General features: G+C 59.3%; 2 protein-coding genes across 9 annotated transcripts in view; both read left to right on the top strand.

Moving 5' to 3' along the window:
• NF2 (NF2, moesin-ezrin-radixin like (MERLIN) tumor suppressor) overlaps window positions 1–2,802 on the top strand; it is a 41,063-nt gene extending 38,261 nt beyond the window's left edge. For 5 of the 7 annotated variants that reach the window (XM_085238872.1, XM_085238875.1, XM_085238871.1 and 2 more), the window contains one exon: window positions 1,820–2,050. In XM_085238872.1, coding sequence (XP_085094998.1) covers window positions 1,820–1,870 — 51 coding nt within the window. In that variant the 3' untranslated portion in view covers window positions 1,871–2,050. Of the gene's footprint in view, window positions 1–1,819 lie in introns of all 7 variants that reach the window. The other 2 variants (XM_085238870.1, XM_085238869.1) reach the window with 1 other exon arrangement.
• Window positions 2,803–8,395: 5,593 nt separating this feature from the next.
• CABP7 (calcium binding protein 7) lies at window positions 8,396–13,706 on the top strand. 2 transcript variants are annotated; one of them, XM_085238327.1, is made up of 5 exons: window positions 8,396–8,858; window positions 10,466–10,609; window positions 11,635–11,747; window positions 12,427–12,580; window positions 12,653–13,706. In XM_085238327.1, the coding sequence occupies exons 1-5, from the start codon at window positions 8,750–8,752 to the stop codon at window positions 12,778–12,780; spliced, it is 648 nt and encodes a 215-aa protein (XP_085094453.1). In that variant the 5' UTR covers window positions 8,396–8,749; the 3' UTR covers window positions 12,781–13,706. The 2 variants fall into 2 exon arrangements, with proteins under 2 accessions (XP_085094453.1, XP_085094452.1); XM_085238326.1 differs by having other exon boundaries at window positions 12,427–13,706.
• The last annotated feature ends 658 nt before the right edge of the window (window positions 13,707–14,364 follow it).

Genomic DNA, 14,364 nt, shown 5'->3' with positions numbered 1-14,364 from the left:
TTAGCAGAGACTGAGAATCTCCTTCTGAGCAGCAGCAGAACGTGCCCAGGGGTGGCACAGGGGGGAAGGGGCCGGGACGTGGCCCCGACCTGCGTGGCAGTGGCCATGTGGGGGTTCTCCTGCAGCCCTCATGGCTTCTCCGTGTGCCGGCAGCAGCGCTGCGCTTATTGGGTTAGCTGCTGGAAAGTGGGTTTGCCGAGGAGGGACTTACTGGTGGGTTTTTTTGTTACTGTTGTTGTTTATTTTCTTAAATCAAGTAAGTCCAACAGCTCTGGGTAAAGGCAGAGCTCCGAGCAGCCCCAGCGTGGGCCTGTGGGGAGTGGGACCGTTCCCTTCTCCCTGTTCTGATTCATTGGAGCTCTGGCTGCTTAATTGCGCTCCCTCTCCCTCTCTAAATTTTCTTTGCTGGCTCTGGCAGTGCAGTGAGGAGCCCACCCCCCTCCCTCCTGCAGGAAGGAGATTATCATAATACTGCTTGTAAATCAATTTTTTTTTTTTTTCCCCCTTCTCTGCGCTGACGAAAATGTAACTGGCTGTTAATCACTCGGCCTCGGCCACGTGCTGTGTGTGCATTTATTTCCCCTTGTTGGGCAAACGGAGCTGCTGCTGGAGGGGAGCCCCGTGAGGCTGTGGGGAGAGGGAGGTTGTGGGGGGTTGAATCTTTCTTAAGAGCCTGGGGAGAGCATCCCTGCTTTGCCTCAGCTCTGTTCCCTTTTGGAGCACTGAGCGTGCGGCTGGGTAAGGTGAGGAGGACGCAGCCCCTGCCGTGGGTTGGAGCAGCCGTGTGACCCTCTGTGTGCCACTTGTGTTTTGCACTGCATTCCCTGGGATGTGACCCAGGCTCTGGGGAAGAGGAGTGCCTCTCACTGGAGCACTTTCTGCTGGAAGAGCCCAAACCCAGCCCAGGCTGCAGCTCCAAAGAGACGGGGCGATGCAACAGAGCCGAGCCAGCCCTGCTCCAGCATTAAGCCCCTGCAGAAACTCCCTCTGCAATAGAGCTTTTCCGAATGGGATTCAGAATTAAGAGCTGTGAAGGAATTAGTGAGGAGAGGACGCGGGGCGGGCAGGGAGAGGGAAGCACTTGGCAGCTGTGCAGGGCTGGAGGCTCAGCCTGGGATCCCTGCAACGGCAGAACGCGCTCCCTGCGGACGGCTCGCCGCTCAGCCTGGCCAAACGAAGCCTTCGCAATTAGTGCTGCTTTGGCAACCCTGGTGGTGATTCAGCAGCTGTTGGGAAGGTGGCACTGCTCCCAGGACGCAGATTGGGGTGGTTAGCTTGAAATACTGCACTTCTCTTCCTCCCGGCTGAGGACGTGTCTTCCATCTCTCATTCCGCCCATTAACGAACGGGAGCGTGGCTCTGACGCGGGGTATTATTTTTAGTTTTGCCTCTCTCTTGCTGCAGAAAGCTTTGCTGAGGTGGATTTTGGGGTCCTGCAGAGCCTCGGCTCTTGAGGCCAGCCCTGGGAGCGAATGAGCAGCTTCAGCTCCATCCATCGGGATCGAAGGCAGCTCCCATTGGGACAGCCCGCGTGTGTTCTGCGGGTTTGGGGCAGGGCAGAGGCAGGGCTGCTGTGGCTTCCCCACCACGAGAGCTCTGCTGATGCTTCTGACCTCATCCGCTGCCCCTCAGCACCCTTTGAGTTTTGGGGGATGGCGGCACAAGCAGGAGCAGCTGCGCATCCTGCAACCCTTTCCTGCATCTGTCCTCCATCCTCTGCAGCCAGAAATCCCCGCTTCTGCCATTCCCATTGCTTCCAGAGGGGCAGGGGCCTCGCGGGAGGAGGGAGTCACCCCGTGTCCCCTCTGCTCTCTTGCAGCTCACCCTACAGAGCACCAAGTCCCGCGTGGCCTTCTTCGAGGAGCTCTAGGAGGCGACCGGCCCTGAGGAGTGGGGTTCCCATCCCACGGCCCCGCACCGCCCCGATGCCTGCTGCTCCCACCTGGGCTATGGACTGGGATCTTCTCCTCTTAGCATCTCCCAGTTTGAGTTTTCCCCATGTTCTCCTGTCCTTTTTTTTTTTTTTTTCCCCCTTATTTTTCTACCTGCTCTACTCTGCCTCGGCCCCCCAGACTTGTCCTCCAAGAGCAGGACAGGGTTTGGATCGCAGCGCACCGAGGAGCGGATGGGGCACTGCTGGCACCCGGAGCACGAGCAGGGAGAGGAGGAGAGCACGAAGGCTGAGCCTGCTGCCGTGCCGGGGAGAGGAGAAAGGGGCAGGAAGACCTCCTCCTCTGCAAGCAGGAAGGAGAACAACCCATGCCAACCACCTATAGCCTTTTTCACCCCGCAGACTGTGCCAGACACGGGCAGTGTGAGGCTGTGGGTCTGTCCAACCTCTACCCGCTCTGTGCCTTTCCAGGAGCTGCAGCAGCTCCCTTACCAGCTCCAGCTCACCACTGCCCTGTTTCAGTTCCCTATTTAGGGTGAGCAGGCCGAGGTGCTGACAGCACCCAAACCCCCCTGGGACCCCCCGTTGTCTCTGACAGGCCCCTGTCCGCCGCTGGGCTCTGGGTCTGCCTCCATCCCTGTGTCCCCATGCAAAGCATCACCTTGCAGGGACCCAGGGCACCCAGTTCCTGGCAGCAGGGGCCAACCACGCGCTGCCTCCACCCCACGGTGCCCCGATCCCTTTTATTTAAGCACGCTGTCTGTATCAGCTCCCTGCCCGATGCGTGCCTGCAATTTGGATGGGTTCTCCCCTGCCCCTGGTACAGCCTTTTTCTATTCCCACGGATTGTTGTACTCCTAAGAAGTAACGGGTTTCTCGTTTGTTTTAATAAAAATTCAAAGCAGGAGGAAGGGGAGCTGCTGCTCGCTCATCTCTTCCTCCCTCCCTAAGACTGCACCATGCAGCAGATTGAGCCCTTTAGGGACAACCAAGGGGGTCTCAGTGCTATCCCTGCGTGGGGATGGTGGCTGCCACTGTGCCACCCCCAAACCCAAGGCTGCCGCTCACTCAGCCCTATCCCAGCCCCAAGAGATGGATTTCCACATGTCACGGCCACGCGCGCTCCTCCCCAGCCATTCATCCCATGGGGTGGGTTGGGAGCGGGCTGGATTTGTTCCTTTTTAAAATTATTTTTAAAGCAGGGCAGCCCGGGAGAGATGGGATTGCTGCTTTTGTGTGTGTCAAAGGGATGCTGCTGGGGAAAAGGGGGGGACGTGGGGCTGTGGGGGGGGCTGACCTGATTTCCCGCGCAGCGCAGCCTCCGTATAAATAATGCAGCGGTCGCTCATTGCCTGCAGAGGACAGGAAGAGCCTCAACGTGGACACCTGGCCCAAAGTTGGGACGCACAGCGCTGCACGCTTCCAGCCCTGTGTGCATGTGCAGTTGCACACTTACAGCCTTGCACACCTGTGGACTTGCACACATCCAGCATTGCACTTTTGCAGCTTGGGCACACGGCAGCATTGCATACATACAGCCTTGCACACAGCCTTGCACGCATAGCATTGCACACTTGCATCCCTGCACACGTGCAGGATTGCGTGCCTACAACCTTGCACACACAGCATCGCATACACGTGGGGTTGCACTCTTGCAGCCTTGCACACACGCAGCCTTGGGCACATCCAGCATTGCACACACAGCATTGCATCCATCCAGCACTGCGTGCTCTCAGCCTTGCACACTCACAGCGTTGCACTCCCACAGCCCTGCAGCCCTCACAGCACTGCCGTTCTGCCTGCTTGCACACTCGTGCTGTGCTCCAGCTTTGGATGCACTCAGCCCACGGCCGCTCTGTGCCACCGCTCTCCTGCCATTGGTGCAATGGGAACTTCCAGTGCTTTCAAAGGAAATTTCATTCCGATTTTTTTTTTCTCTCTCTCTCCTTTTTTTTTTTTTCTCCCCCTTTTTAGCAAAATTAAATTCATCAAAGTCTAGACGGCTTCTGAGAGGATGTGGGTTGGGTTGAGATGACTTTGCCCAAGGAAAAAAAACTATCAAGCAGCGCTTCCCAGGCCCCATAACAACTCCTCCTCCTCCCACCCATCGCCTCCAGCTCTGCAAACCCAGGCTGAGCCCCGTGCACGGGGAGCACTGCTCGGGGTGGGCAGATGTGGGTCCTCGGGGCTGCGGGGACAGAGCTGGTGGTATTTGGCGCAAATCTGGGGAGAAAAAATGGGTTTCCTTCAGTTTTCCTTTTGGCAGCAGTTTCCCACCGCATTTCAGTGCGTGGTGGGGAGGTCTGGGGGTGCTGGAAGGGGATGCTGTCGTGGTGTCCCCACGATGTCCCCATGGTGTCCCCGGGCTGCCTGCCCTGCGGGACCCACTTGTCATTCTGCCCTTGTCCTGTGCGGTGGCGAAGCAGCGCCCGGGCCTGCAGCCACGCGTTATGCATCATGCATTATGCATGGTGCACACAGCAGTGGGAGCACAACGCACCCTGAGCAGTGCGTCCTGCACCCCGGTGTGCTGACATTGCAGCCTGGGCCACAGCTCCCTCCCCATCCCCCCCACCCCCCATTTGCACTAGGGATGCTTTTGCACCTGAGGGGGCGCATGCACAAGCGATGGGCATTTGCACAAGGGAATTGCTTTTGCACAAGGGAACTGCATTTGCCCTCGGGACGATGTGCACGTGGGGACATCTGGGGACACGGGGACCTCGCCTGTTGCTCCACCAGCAGCTGCTGTCTCCGTGTTGTACCCAGTAGCAGTGCGTGGCACAGAGCTGCCGCTGCATGCATGCGGTCCCCTTTGCTTTTTATGGGGTTAAATTCAAGGGGGAGCAGGGCAGAGGCACGGCACCCAAAGCCACCCGTGTCCCCGCTGAGACCTGGTGAGCTCAGTGCATCTGAGCTGGGCCTCGTTGGGGTTCATTTGCAAGGGACTGAGGGTGTGGGGGGAGGGAGAGCTAAGAGCCCTGTGGAGAGACGTCTGGAGGGGTGCAGGACCACGTGGTGGGGAGTAGGATCGTACAGCGGGACCACACAGGGCCGCAGGGTGACACGGGCTGGCACAGCACACATGCAGGACCACAAATTTAATGCAGGACCGTATAATAGGGGGCACCACACGTTTTGCTGCAGCGCATTCGGGACCCCCACTCAGCCCACCCCATGGAGGTGCTTTGGGTCAGACCGCTGCTGCCCCAGCTGCCTGCAGGCTCTGCCCCACCTTTCCCCATCCCAGATGTACTTTGCTCCCAGACACGACTAGGATGAGATTTGGGATCAGCTCCTGCAGGTCACGGCCGTCGCCGTGCCCGCGGTTAATCGCCGGCAGCCAGCAGGGATAACCTTGTCCCGGCACGGCGCAGCCATCCCTCTTCTTCCATCAAGCGTTCATTTAAGAAACATTTCACTAAATACCCAGCTGACACCGACGGCCCGGGGAGATTGATGCCTCCGGCGCCTCGGAGGGCTCAGCGCCAGCGGGTGACTTTAAAAGGACACGACGGCCACCGCGCAGCTCACGTCCCCTCCCTGCGCTCGGTGCGAGCAGAGCTCTGCCCAAAGGACGCTGCGGGGCCCGGCAGCCTCCTGCTGCCCTCAGGGAGGGGTGCACTGGGGGGTCCTGGAGAGCGGAGGGCACCCAGCTGGGTCTGCACCATCCATCCCTGTCCCTGCAGGTTTTCCATCCCCTCTCCAGCTCTACTAGCTTTCCCCATCCATCCTACGCCCCGTGGCTTTCGTGTTCCATCTCCATCTCTGTGAGATTCTTTTATCCCATCTCCCTCTGCATTCCTATCCCATCCCATCTCCACCCCCATCCCATCCCATCTCATCCCATCCCACCCTCATCTCATCCCATCCCTATCCCATCTCCATCCCCATCTTCTCTCATCCTCATTTCCATCCCCATTCCCATCCCATTCCCATCCTCATCTCCATCCCCATCCCATCCCCATCCACATCCCCATCCCATTTCCATCTTCATCTCTATCCCATCCCCACGCTCACCCCCATCCTACCCCATCCCACCCCATCCCATCCCCACCCACCCCATCCCATCCCATCCCATCCCATCCCATCCCATCCCATCCCATCCCATCCCATCCCATCCCATCCCATCCCATCCCATCCCATCCCATCCCATCCCTGCCACATTCCCCCTCTCCCCCCCAGGCACAATTGGGAATTCCAACAGGGACACGAGGCAGAGCTGAGCCTTGCTAACAGACAGACAAATTAAGTTGGCAAGATAAGATAAGGGCAAGGAGAACACAGAGCGCGTGAGCTTCTGCTGGGCAGCGGGACAGCGGGGGATTAGAGGGCATTTCCAGGCACGCCAGGGGACCGCAGGGATGAGAGTGAGCAAGAAGGCTCATTAATAAATGAGGGAGAGAAGATTAAATTAAAGATATCTCAGGAATGTCTCGGGGTCTGTGTGTTTTTATTCCTTTTAATTTTCTCACCCCAATCATGACAAAGAGAAAGACAGGAGGAGGAGAGGGGTCCTGGCCAGCACCCAGGGTATGGGGTGTCCCCAGGACTGTGCCACCAAACCAATAGAAAGCCATCGGCCTCTACATGCAATTAAACTGCTGCTAATTGCTCATCCCACGCGCTGCTCCCTTTGTACCAGGGGGCAGTGTGGGGTCGGGGAGGTTCGGCCCCGGCGCAGTGGGAGAACAGCCCGCAGATTTTCGGTGTTATTTCTTCCGGATTTGGGTGGTGAGAAATTAATGAGTTTCCACCCCTGGGCCTCCAGTAGGCGAGCGCAGAATTAATTGGGAGGGCGACTTCATTAATATTGAGGAGTGAATTGATCCACCAAGAAGGAGGAGGAGATTTTCAATTAGGCTGCTTTTCCTTCCTTTTTTTTTTTTTTTTTTTTTTTTTTTCCCATTATTTTTGTGGCTTATTTCTCCCCAAATGGCACTTTGGGGCAGCTTGGCGGGGTCAGATCCTGCAAATCTCCCTCACTGCATTGGATGGCCTCATTCAGCTTCTGGCACTGCTTTTATTCAATAAGGATACATTCAAGACCCCCAAAAGGTTTCAAAGAAATGGATTTCTCCCAGGTTTTATGCAATTTGGCCATCGGAGAAGCTGAAAAACCCCAAATTAACTTCACTCCCCATAGGGCCATGCTGAGCTCAACCCCATAGGAGACACCAGAGACTCCCCTCAGCAGCTCCATGTGCTCAGGGCTGTACAGGGCAGTGGGATTCCACCAACCCCCCAACTGTCCTGGCTCAAATGTGGCAGAGGGGGGAGCCTGAGAGGCTGAGATGTGTGGGAGAGGAGGAGGAGGGAGAGGAAGGCTGTGCTGAGCATCCCAACCTGCAGATGAATTAAGGGAGGTGTGGAGAGACAGAGGGCAGTGCTGGGATTGATTTTACCCTTTTTGCCTGGGTTGTGGGGAAAAGGCTGCAGAAAATGACCCAAAATTGCATGGCCCACAGTGAGGCCATCAGTGGGGTGAGGCCAGGGGTTACGTGAGTGGATCGGCCCCACAAGCAGCTCCTCAGTGTTGGGGCTTCTGGGTCAGCCCCAGTGCAGCACAAGCACTGAGCTGAGAGCCCTCCTGGCTGTGCCTCTGTTTCCCCATTGCTTTCAGACATTCTTAGGGTTTGGATGCCACTGTCTCCAACTCCTGCCCTTCTCCTTTCCCACCCTGTTATGGCTCCAGTGCTCCTCCTCCTTCCATGGGGTCATGGCATCATACCATCCCCATCCCCATCTCATTCTCATCCTCTCCACATCCCATTCCCATCTCACCCCCATCCTCATCCCATCCCATCCCGTCCCTTCTACATCTCATCCCCATCCCCATCCATCCTGTCCTGTCCCCATCTCAACGCCATGCTCATCCCATCCCATCCCATCCCATCCCATCCCATCCCATCCCATCCCACCTTTCCTATCCCATCCTCATTCCATCCCTATACTCTCCCCATCCCATTCTCATCCTATCCAATCCCATCCCACTTGTCCTATCCCATTCCTATCCCCATCCCCATCGCCACACCATCCCTCCTATCTCATTCCCGTCCCCATCCTGTCCCCAAAACCATCCCATCCCCATTCCATCCCCATACTCTTCCCATCCCATCCCCGTCCCCATCCCACCCCACCTTTCCTATCCCATCCACATCCCCATCATTACCCAGCCCCATTCCATCTCCATACTCCCACATCCCATTCTGATCCCCATCTCAACACCATGCTCATCCCATCCCCATCCTATCCTATCCTATCCCATCCCATCCCACCTGCCCTATCCCATCCCTATCTCCATCCCCACTGCCACCTCTCCTATCCCACTCCCATCCCCATCCTATCCCCATCCCATCCCCATCCCCATCCCACAGACATCCCCTTCCCCATCATTACCCCGTCCCCATACTCTCCCCATCCCATCCCATCCCATCCCATCCCCATTCCCATCCCAGCCCACCCCTCCCATCCCGGGGGCGCGGCCGGGGGCGGGCAGGTTGTTGGGGGCGGGCAGCGGGAGCTCGACGCAGCGCGGAGCATCGCCTCCTGCCCGCGAAACTTAGCGGGGAGGAAGAAGAGGAGGAAGAAGAGGAGGAGGAGGAGGAAGGCCCCGCAATGCCGGGCCCCGCGGGGCAGCACCCCTGGGCGCGGGGGGGCGGCGGGGCCCCGGGCGGGCGCTGAGCGGTGCCTGGATGCTGCCGTGTGCCCGCTCCCGGCCCCGGCCCCGGCCCCACCGAACCCCGAGGCCGCGGGGACGGGCTGCTGGTCCCATAGAGCCGGGGGGGGCTGCGGCTCCGTCCCGCGGAAAGCGAAGATTTATCTGGGAAACTTTGGGATTTCGGCAAAGCTCCGAAGATGCCTTTCCACCCGGTGACCGCCGCGTTGATGTACCGGGGCATCTACAGCGTGCCCCCGCTGCTGGCCGAGCAGCACCCCGTGGACATCCCCGAGGACGAACTGGAGGGTGAGGGGCCGCCGGGGCCGGGGGGGTGGGGGGGGGCACCGCATGCCGGGGGGAACCCACGCACCCCGCACCCACCCGCGGCACCGGCCCCGCTGTCCCCCCCCCATCCCCCCCGCAGCCTCTCCCGGGCCTGGTCCGCACCGTGCCGTCATACGGCGGTGGTGGCTGCACCTGTTTGCCCCCCCCATACATACATACATACATACATACATACATACATACATACATACATATGTACCTCGTGGGGTCACGGCTGCGGGGCTGCGGGGCTGCCCCCGAAACATCCGTATTTCCCCCCCATAAAAAGTTGGGTGGTGGGACAGGGGGTGGCCGTGGGTTCGGTGACCCTAAAAGTGCTGGCATTGGGGTGGCACGAGGGCTGCGGGGTCACCATCAGCACTGCGGGGGAAACTGAGGCACGGCGCGGGGGTCTGCGCTCCCAGTGGGACAGAGATGGGGCTCACAGCACGCACACGAGTGTGTGTCTATGTGTGTGTGTGTGTGTGTGTGTGTGTTTGTGTGCACGGCAGCATCGCTGCAGTGCGTGTGCACAAGTGCAGCGCGAGGGGTCCATGTGCACAGCAGTGCTGCAGGGCGAGCGTGCGCGTGTTTGCACGAGCAGAGCGTCAGTGCGAGGTGCTGGGGTGCATGCACAAGCATGGCAGAGCTGCCAGGTGTCGGTGCACAGCACAGCATGGCTGCAAGGAGTCTGTGCGTGCACGAGCACAGCACTGCTGCCAGGTGTCTGCGTGTGCACACGGACGCGGCGTCGCTGTCAAGCTGCTTTTGCACGTGTGTGCACACACACACACACACACACACGTGTGGCTGTACAGCCCTGTGCACACACAAGTGCAGCGGTGCTGCGTGGTGTTTCTGTTTGTGTGGGTGAGTGTGCACGGCCTCCCTGCAGCGTGCCCCAAAAGCCCCATCCCGGCACGGCAGAACCCCAAGGTGACCCCATAGGGCTGTGCTGGGGTGGGTCTGCATGTTGTCACCTTGCTGCCCGCTGACCCCAACCCACCAAACCCACCCTCAGCACCGCTGGGCATCGCTGCAGCCCTGGGAAGGATGGGATGGAAATGGGGTGAGATGGGGAAGCGCACCCAGCGCTTTCAGCACTGATCCCAACGTGAGCACGGTGACATCGGTGACACCGGCACCCTGTGCCACCCACGGGGACCCCAAGCACCCCCCACCCTCGGGGCTCTGGAGCACAGTGTTTGATTTGGGGTGGATTTTAGCACTGTTATGGGTTTCCCCCCTAACACCATCCGTGCACGGCGTTCCCCCCAGCCTGGCTGTGGCCCCGAAGGAAGGAAACCCCACAAAGCAGCAAAACCGCTGCATGGCATCATCGATGCTTTTGGGTTTTTGGGCAATCTGATTTCAGCTTTGGGGCAGACGCCCACCAAGTTCCCCCCAGTCCTCCTGCAGAGCCCATTTGGAGGCATTAACGCCCAAATCCGTCCTCTGCCTCCTTTCCCTCCCATCCCATCGCTGGGCGCTGCCACCTGGGGACGCTTTGGGCACCGTCCCTGTTATGCCTCAGTTTCCCCACCGCTGTGGGGTCGGGGTGGCCAGGCTCAGCCCTACTCCCCCCGCAGAGATCCGCGAGGCCTTCAAGGTGTTCGACCGGGACGGCAACGGCTTCATCTCCAAGCAGGAGCTGGGCACGGCCATGCGCTCACTGGGCTACATGCCCAACGAGGTGGAGCTCGAGGTCATCATCCAGCGCCTCGACATGGACGGTAGGGACCCCTGTGGGGTGGGATGAGACCCCCAGAGCCACCCCACAACAGAGCAGGGCCGTGGTGCAAGGCCAGAGCCTTCCCCATCCCCATCCTTCTCACTACCGTGGCATTGTTTGGGGGGATTTGATGATGCTCCCAGGATGGGGACCGCACTCTTCCCAACCTCCAAACCCAATGGGAACGGGGTGTGATGGCTGCATCCTGCACCCAGCCCTGGATCCCGCACCCAGCTCTGGATCCCACACCCCAGGCTCAGCCCCCTACCCCGGCCATGCCTGTCCCTGTCACTCCCATTCTCATCGGGACCTTAAGGAGCACGTTAATTTATAGGATTCCATTCTTTTTTTTCCTTCCCCATTTAAAAGCCTTTCAGGCAAGGCTGCCAAGCCGCGGTTCCCTTCATTACTCATCGTTAGTGCTGCCGTGACAGCGCCGGAGCTCAGCACCCGCCCCAGCCACAGGATGAGGCCCACGGCTGCACTGCAGTGGGGTCCCAAAGGGGCCGGGGTGACCTAGGGGGTCCCAGTGGTGTTGGGGTTCCTCCTGGCTTTGGGGTCCCCAGCTGAGGCAGGGTGCTGGACAGCATTGGGGTCCCAGTGGTGTTGGGATTCCCTCTGGCTTTGGGGTTCCCCAGCTGGTTTTGGGTCTGCAGATGGATCTGGGGTCCCTGGTTGGCGCTGTTGTCCCCAGGCAGCACGGGGTCCTGGCTGATGATGTCCTAAAGCCCAGGAGCCCAGGCCAGCCCAGCATGGAGATGAGTGATTCCTGGGCAGGATGGAGGGGTTTCATGGACCCTCCCAGATGTTGTCCAGGAGCAAGATCACTCTAAAATTACACCTGAATGGGGTCCTCCCAAAACCCTAGAGTGAGTCCCCAAGGCTGTGGGGTTGAGTACCGCCAAGCATAACTCCAGATCAGTGCTGTGAGGACCCCCTTCTCAGTGTCCCTATGAGCACGAGCAAGGGATGATGCACTCGAGCCCCACTCCCTCTATGGGGTGATGGCACTGCTATGCCCCACAGGTGACGGACAGGTGGACTTTGAGGAGTTTGTGACGTTGCTGGGGCCCAAGCTGTCCACCTCGGGCATCCCAGAGAAATTCCACGGCACCGACTTTGACACCGTCTTCTGGAAGGTAGGGGACAGCAGGCAGTGGGAGGCTGGGGGGCTCAGGGCCGTATCAGGGGCGGGTGGGTGGAGGTTTGGAGTGGGTGACGTTAGGCCTGAGGTGGGGGGAAGGCTGAGGTTAGGGCCAGGGTCAGGAATGGGGTTGAGGTTAGGGGGGTAGAGCTGGTGTGAGGGTCAGGGCTGGGGTTGGAGATAAGGTCGGGAATGGGGTCAGGGTTAGAGTTGGGGCTGGGGTTTGGGTTAGTGTCAGGGTTGGGCTTGGTCAGGCTCAGGCTCTGGGCCAAGATATGGTGCCAGGCTTTGGTTGGGATCAGGGTGAGGATTTGGGTGAGGGCTGGGCTCAGCATCAGGCTCCGGCTCCACGTTAAAGTTGCTCGGGGTCAGGGTGAGGCTGCAGGTTTGGGTGAGGTTTGGATTAGGGTCAGGAGTGGGCTTAGGGTCAGGCTCCAGCTCTGCGTCAGGGCCAGGTTTTGGGGTCAGGATGAGGGTTAGGGGTAGATCTGGACTCAGGTTCTGGTATGGGGCCAGGAGCCAAACCTCAGCATAGTGCAATGGTGGCACGAAGCCCAGCACCCAAAGGTGCCGCAACACCCGGCCCCACTTTGCCAAGGCCCGGGGTGGGGGCAGCCCCTCCTGGGGTCCCACCTCGGGGTCCCTGTGTGCCCGCACCGTGTGCTGCCCCGCAGTGCGACATGCAGAAGCTGACAGTGGACGAGCTGAAGCGACTGCTGTACGACACCTTCTGCGAGCACCTCTCCATGAAGGACATCGAGAACATCATCATGACGGAGGAGGAGAGCCACATGGGCACGGCCGAGGAGTGCCCTGTGGAGGTGGAGAGTGAGTGGGGCACGGGGGGGATGAGGTGGGAGGTGAGAAGGGGACGTGGGCTGAGCCGGGCCGTCCCCGCAGCCTGCTCCAACCAGCAGATCAGGCAGACGTGCGTGCGGAAAAGCCTCATCTGCGCCTTCGCCATCGCCTTCATCATCAGCGTGATGCTCATCGCCGCCAACCAGGTGCTGCGCAGCGGCATGAAGTAGCGCGGATACGGGGTGTCCGTGCGGGTCTGGGGCGTCCGTGCAGGTCCTTACGGGATGCCCACCTGCTGCGAGCCGACCGGCCACAAAACACCCCGGGGATGGAGAGAAAAGCCCGGCGCGGGGTGAGCGTGGAGCTCGCGCGGTTGCCTGCAGGACGCATTGACTCTGAGAGACACGCACACCAAACCAAACCCTCGCCAGCAAATACTCAGTGCATGCAACGTGCATGGAGCCCGTCTGCTGCCCCATCCCGCCGAGCCGGGGCGACCCGGTGCCGGTTGCACCACTATAGCCTCTATAGCTCGATATTTATGATAAAAACAAAACACACACACACACAAAAAAACCCAACCAAACCATCTCGTAAGCAATACACCCCGCCTGAGATGTTTTTCTCTTCGGAGATCCGGGAGCGTTTGCATGGACGTCGCTGCCAAGGGCTGGATGTCACCCCCTGCCCCCCGCCCCGTGCCGTGCCTCAGTTTCCCCCCCCCTCCAGACGGGGCTGGCACTGCTGACCTCTGCTTGATGCACTTTGCAAGGACCCGCCGGGAAGAGCCGTGCATCCCGGGGGACCCCCCTGCCCCCAGCCCCCCCAGCCTGTATGTAGCACCCCGGCACCGGACTGGTTCGGATGCGGGTCTGTTTCTCATTCTTTGGGTTTTGTTGGATTTCCCCCCCTTTTTTTTTTTTTTTTTGGCATTATTTTCCTTTTTTCCCCTTTCCTTCCTGGTTGGTTGTTATCGATCTGAAATAAATCTGGGATTTCTGAAGCGCTCGGGGCTCATGGTGGGATGGGGTACCCATGGGTGCTGCACACCTCCCCCACCGTGCCCCAATGCTTTCGGCTTTAGGTGTTGATCCACGTGTGAAGCCCTGCTCTTGGTTTATGGCACGGCAGGGGTCCAACCAACCCCTCCACCCCCCAAATGCCTCCCTGCTAACGAACCTTTGGGTGCACTTTCACAGAGCTCCCTGGAAATCACTGTACGTTGCTCTGGGGGGGGATCCCGCACTCGCCTGATGGATCGCCCTCCCCTGAGCCTCCAGATGATGCATTTTTAATGGCAAAGAGATTAAAAGAATAAATAAAAACATGGGGAGCTCTCCCGCTTCCCACACTGCCACCACTGGAGGTGGCCACTCGTGGGGCTGTTGGGCCCTCCAAGCTGAGGACCCCCACATTTATGGGGTCAGAAGGACCCACCGACCCACCGCTGCCCACCGGACCCCATGGAGCCACAGCCCAGGTGCAAAACCCACAGCAAATGGGACGTGGTGAAGGAAAAGGCGTGGAGCGCAGGGTTCAGAGCATTGGATGCCTGCAGCGAGGGCTGCAAGCAGGAACCGGCTGCCTTAACCGGGGAGGGGGTGATCCGAGGTGGGCTTTTTTTGCTTTATTCTTTTAATTTTTTGATCCCGCGCGATCGATCACACAAATTGAACCCGGCGTCCAAATGAGAAATGCAAATGGGAAGCGCTCCGTGGCTCTGAAATCATTGCGGCCGCCTGGAGAAGTGGGGGAGGCACAGCGCCCGTAATGAAACTTCATCCATCTCCACACAGAAACTTGGGCTTCTTTAT

This window comes from Meleagris gallopavo, chromosome 17 (assembly GCF_905368555.1).
Source record: "Meleagris gallopavo chromosome 17, MGAL_WU_HG_1.1, whole genome shotgun sequence".
NCBI lineage: Eukaryota > Metazoa > Chordata > Aves > Galliformes > Phasianidae > Meleagris > Meleagris gallopavo.
Note: the sequence above shows the minus strand (reverse complement) of the source record. Positions and strands in the feature narration are given on the sequence as shown.

Excerpts from the sequence above, each read along its gene's own strand:
- CABP7 (XM_085238326.1), top strand. The coding sequence starts at position 8,750 with ATGCCTTTCCACCCGGTGACCGCCGCGTTGATGTACCGGGGCATCTAC. Across the intron at positions 10,610-11,634 it reads CCAGCGCCTCGACATGGACG|GTGACGGACAGGTGGACTTT; the intron begins GTAGGGACCCCT and ends TATGCCCCACAG. Across the intron at positions 11,748-12,426 it reads TTGACACCGTCTTCTGGAAG|TGCGACATGCAGAAGCTGAC; the intron begins GTAGGGGACAGC and ends GCTGCCCCGCAG.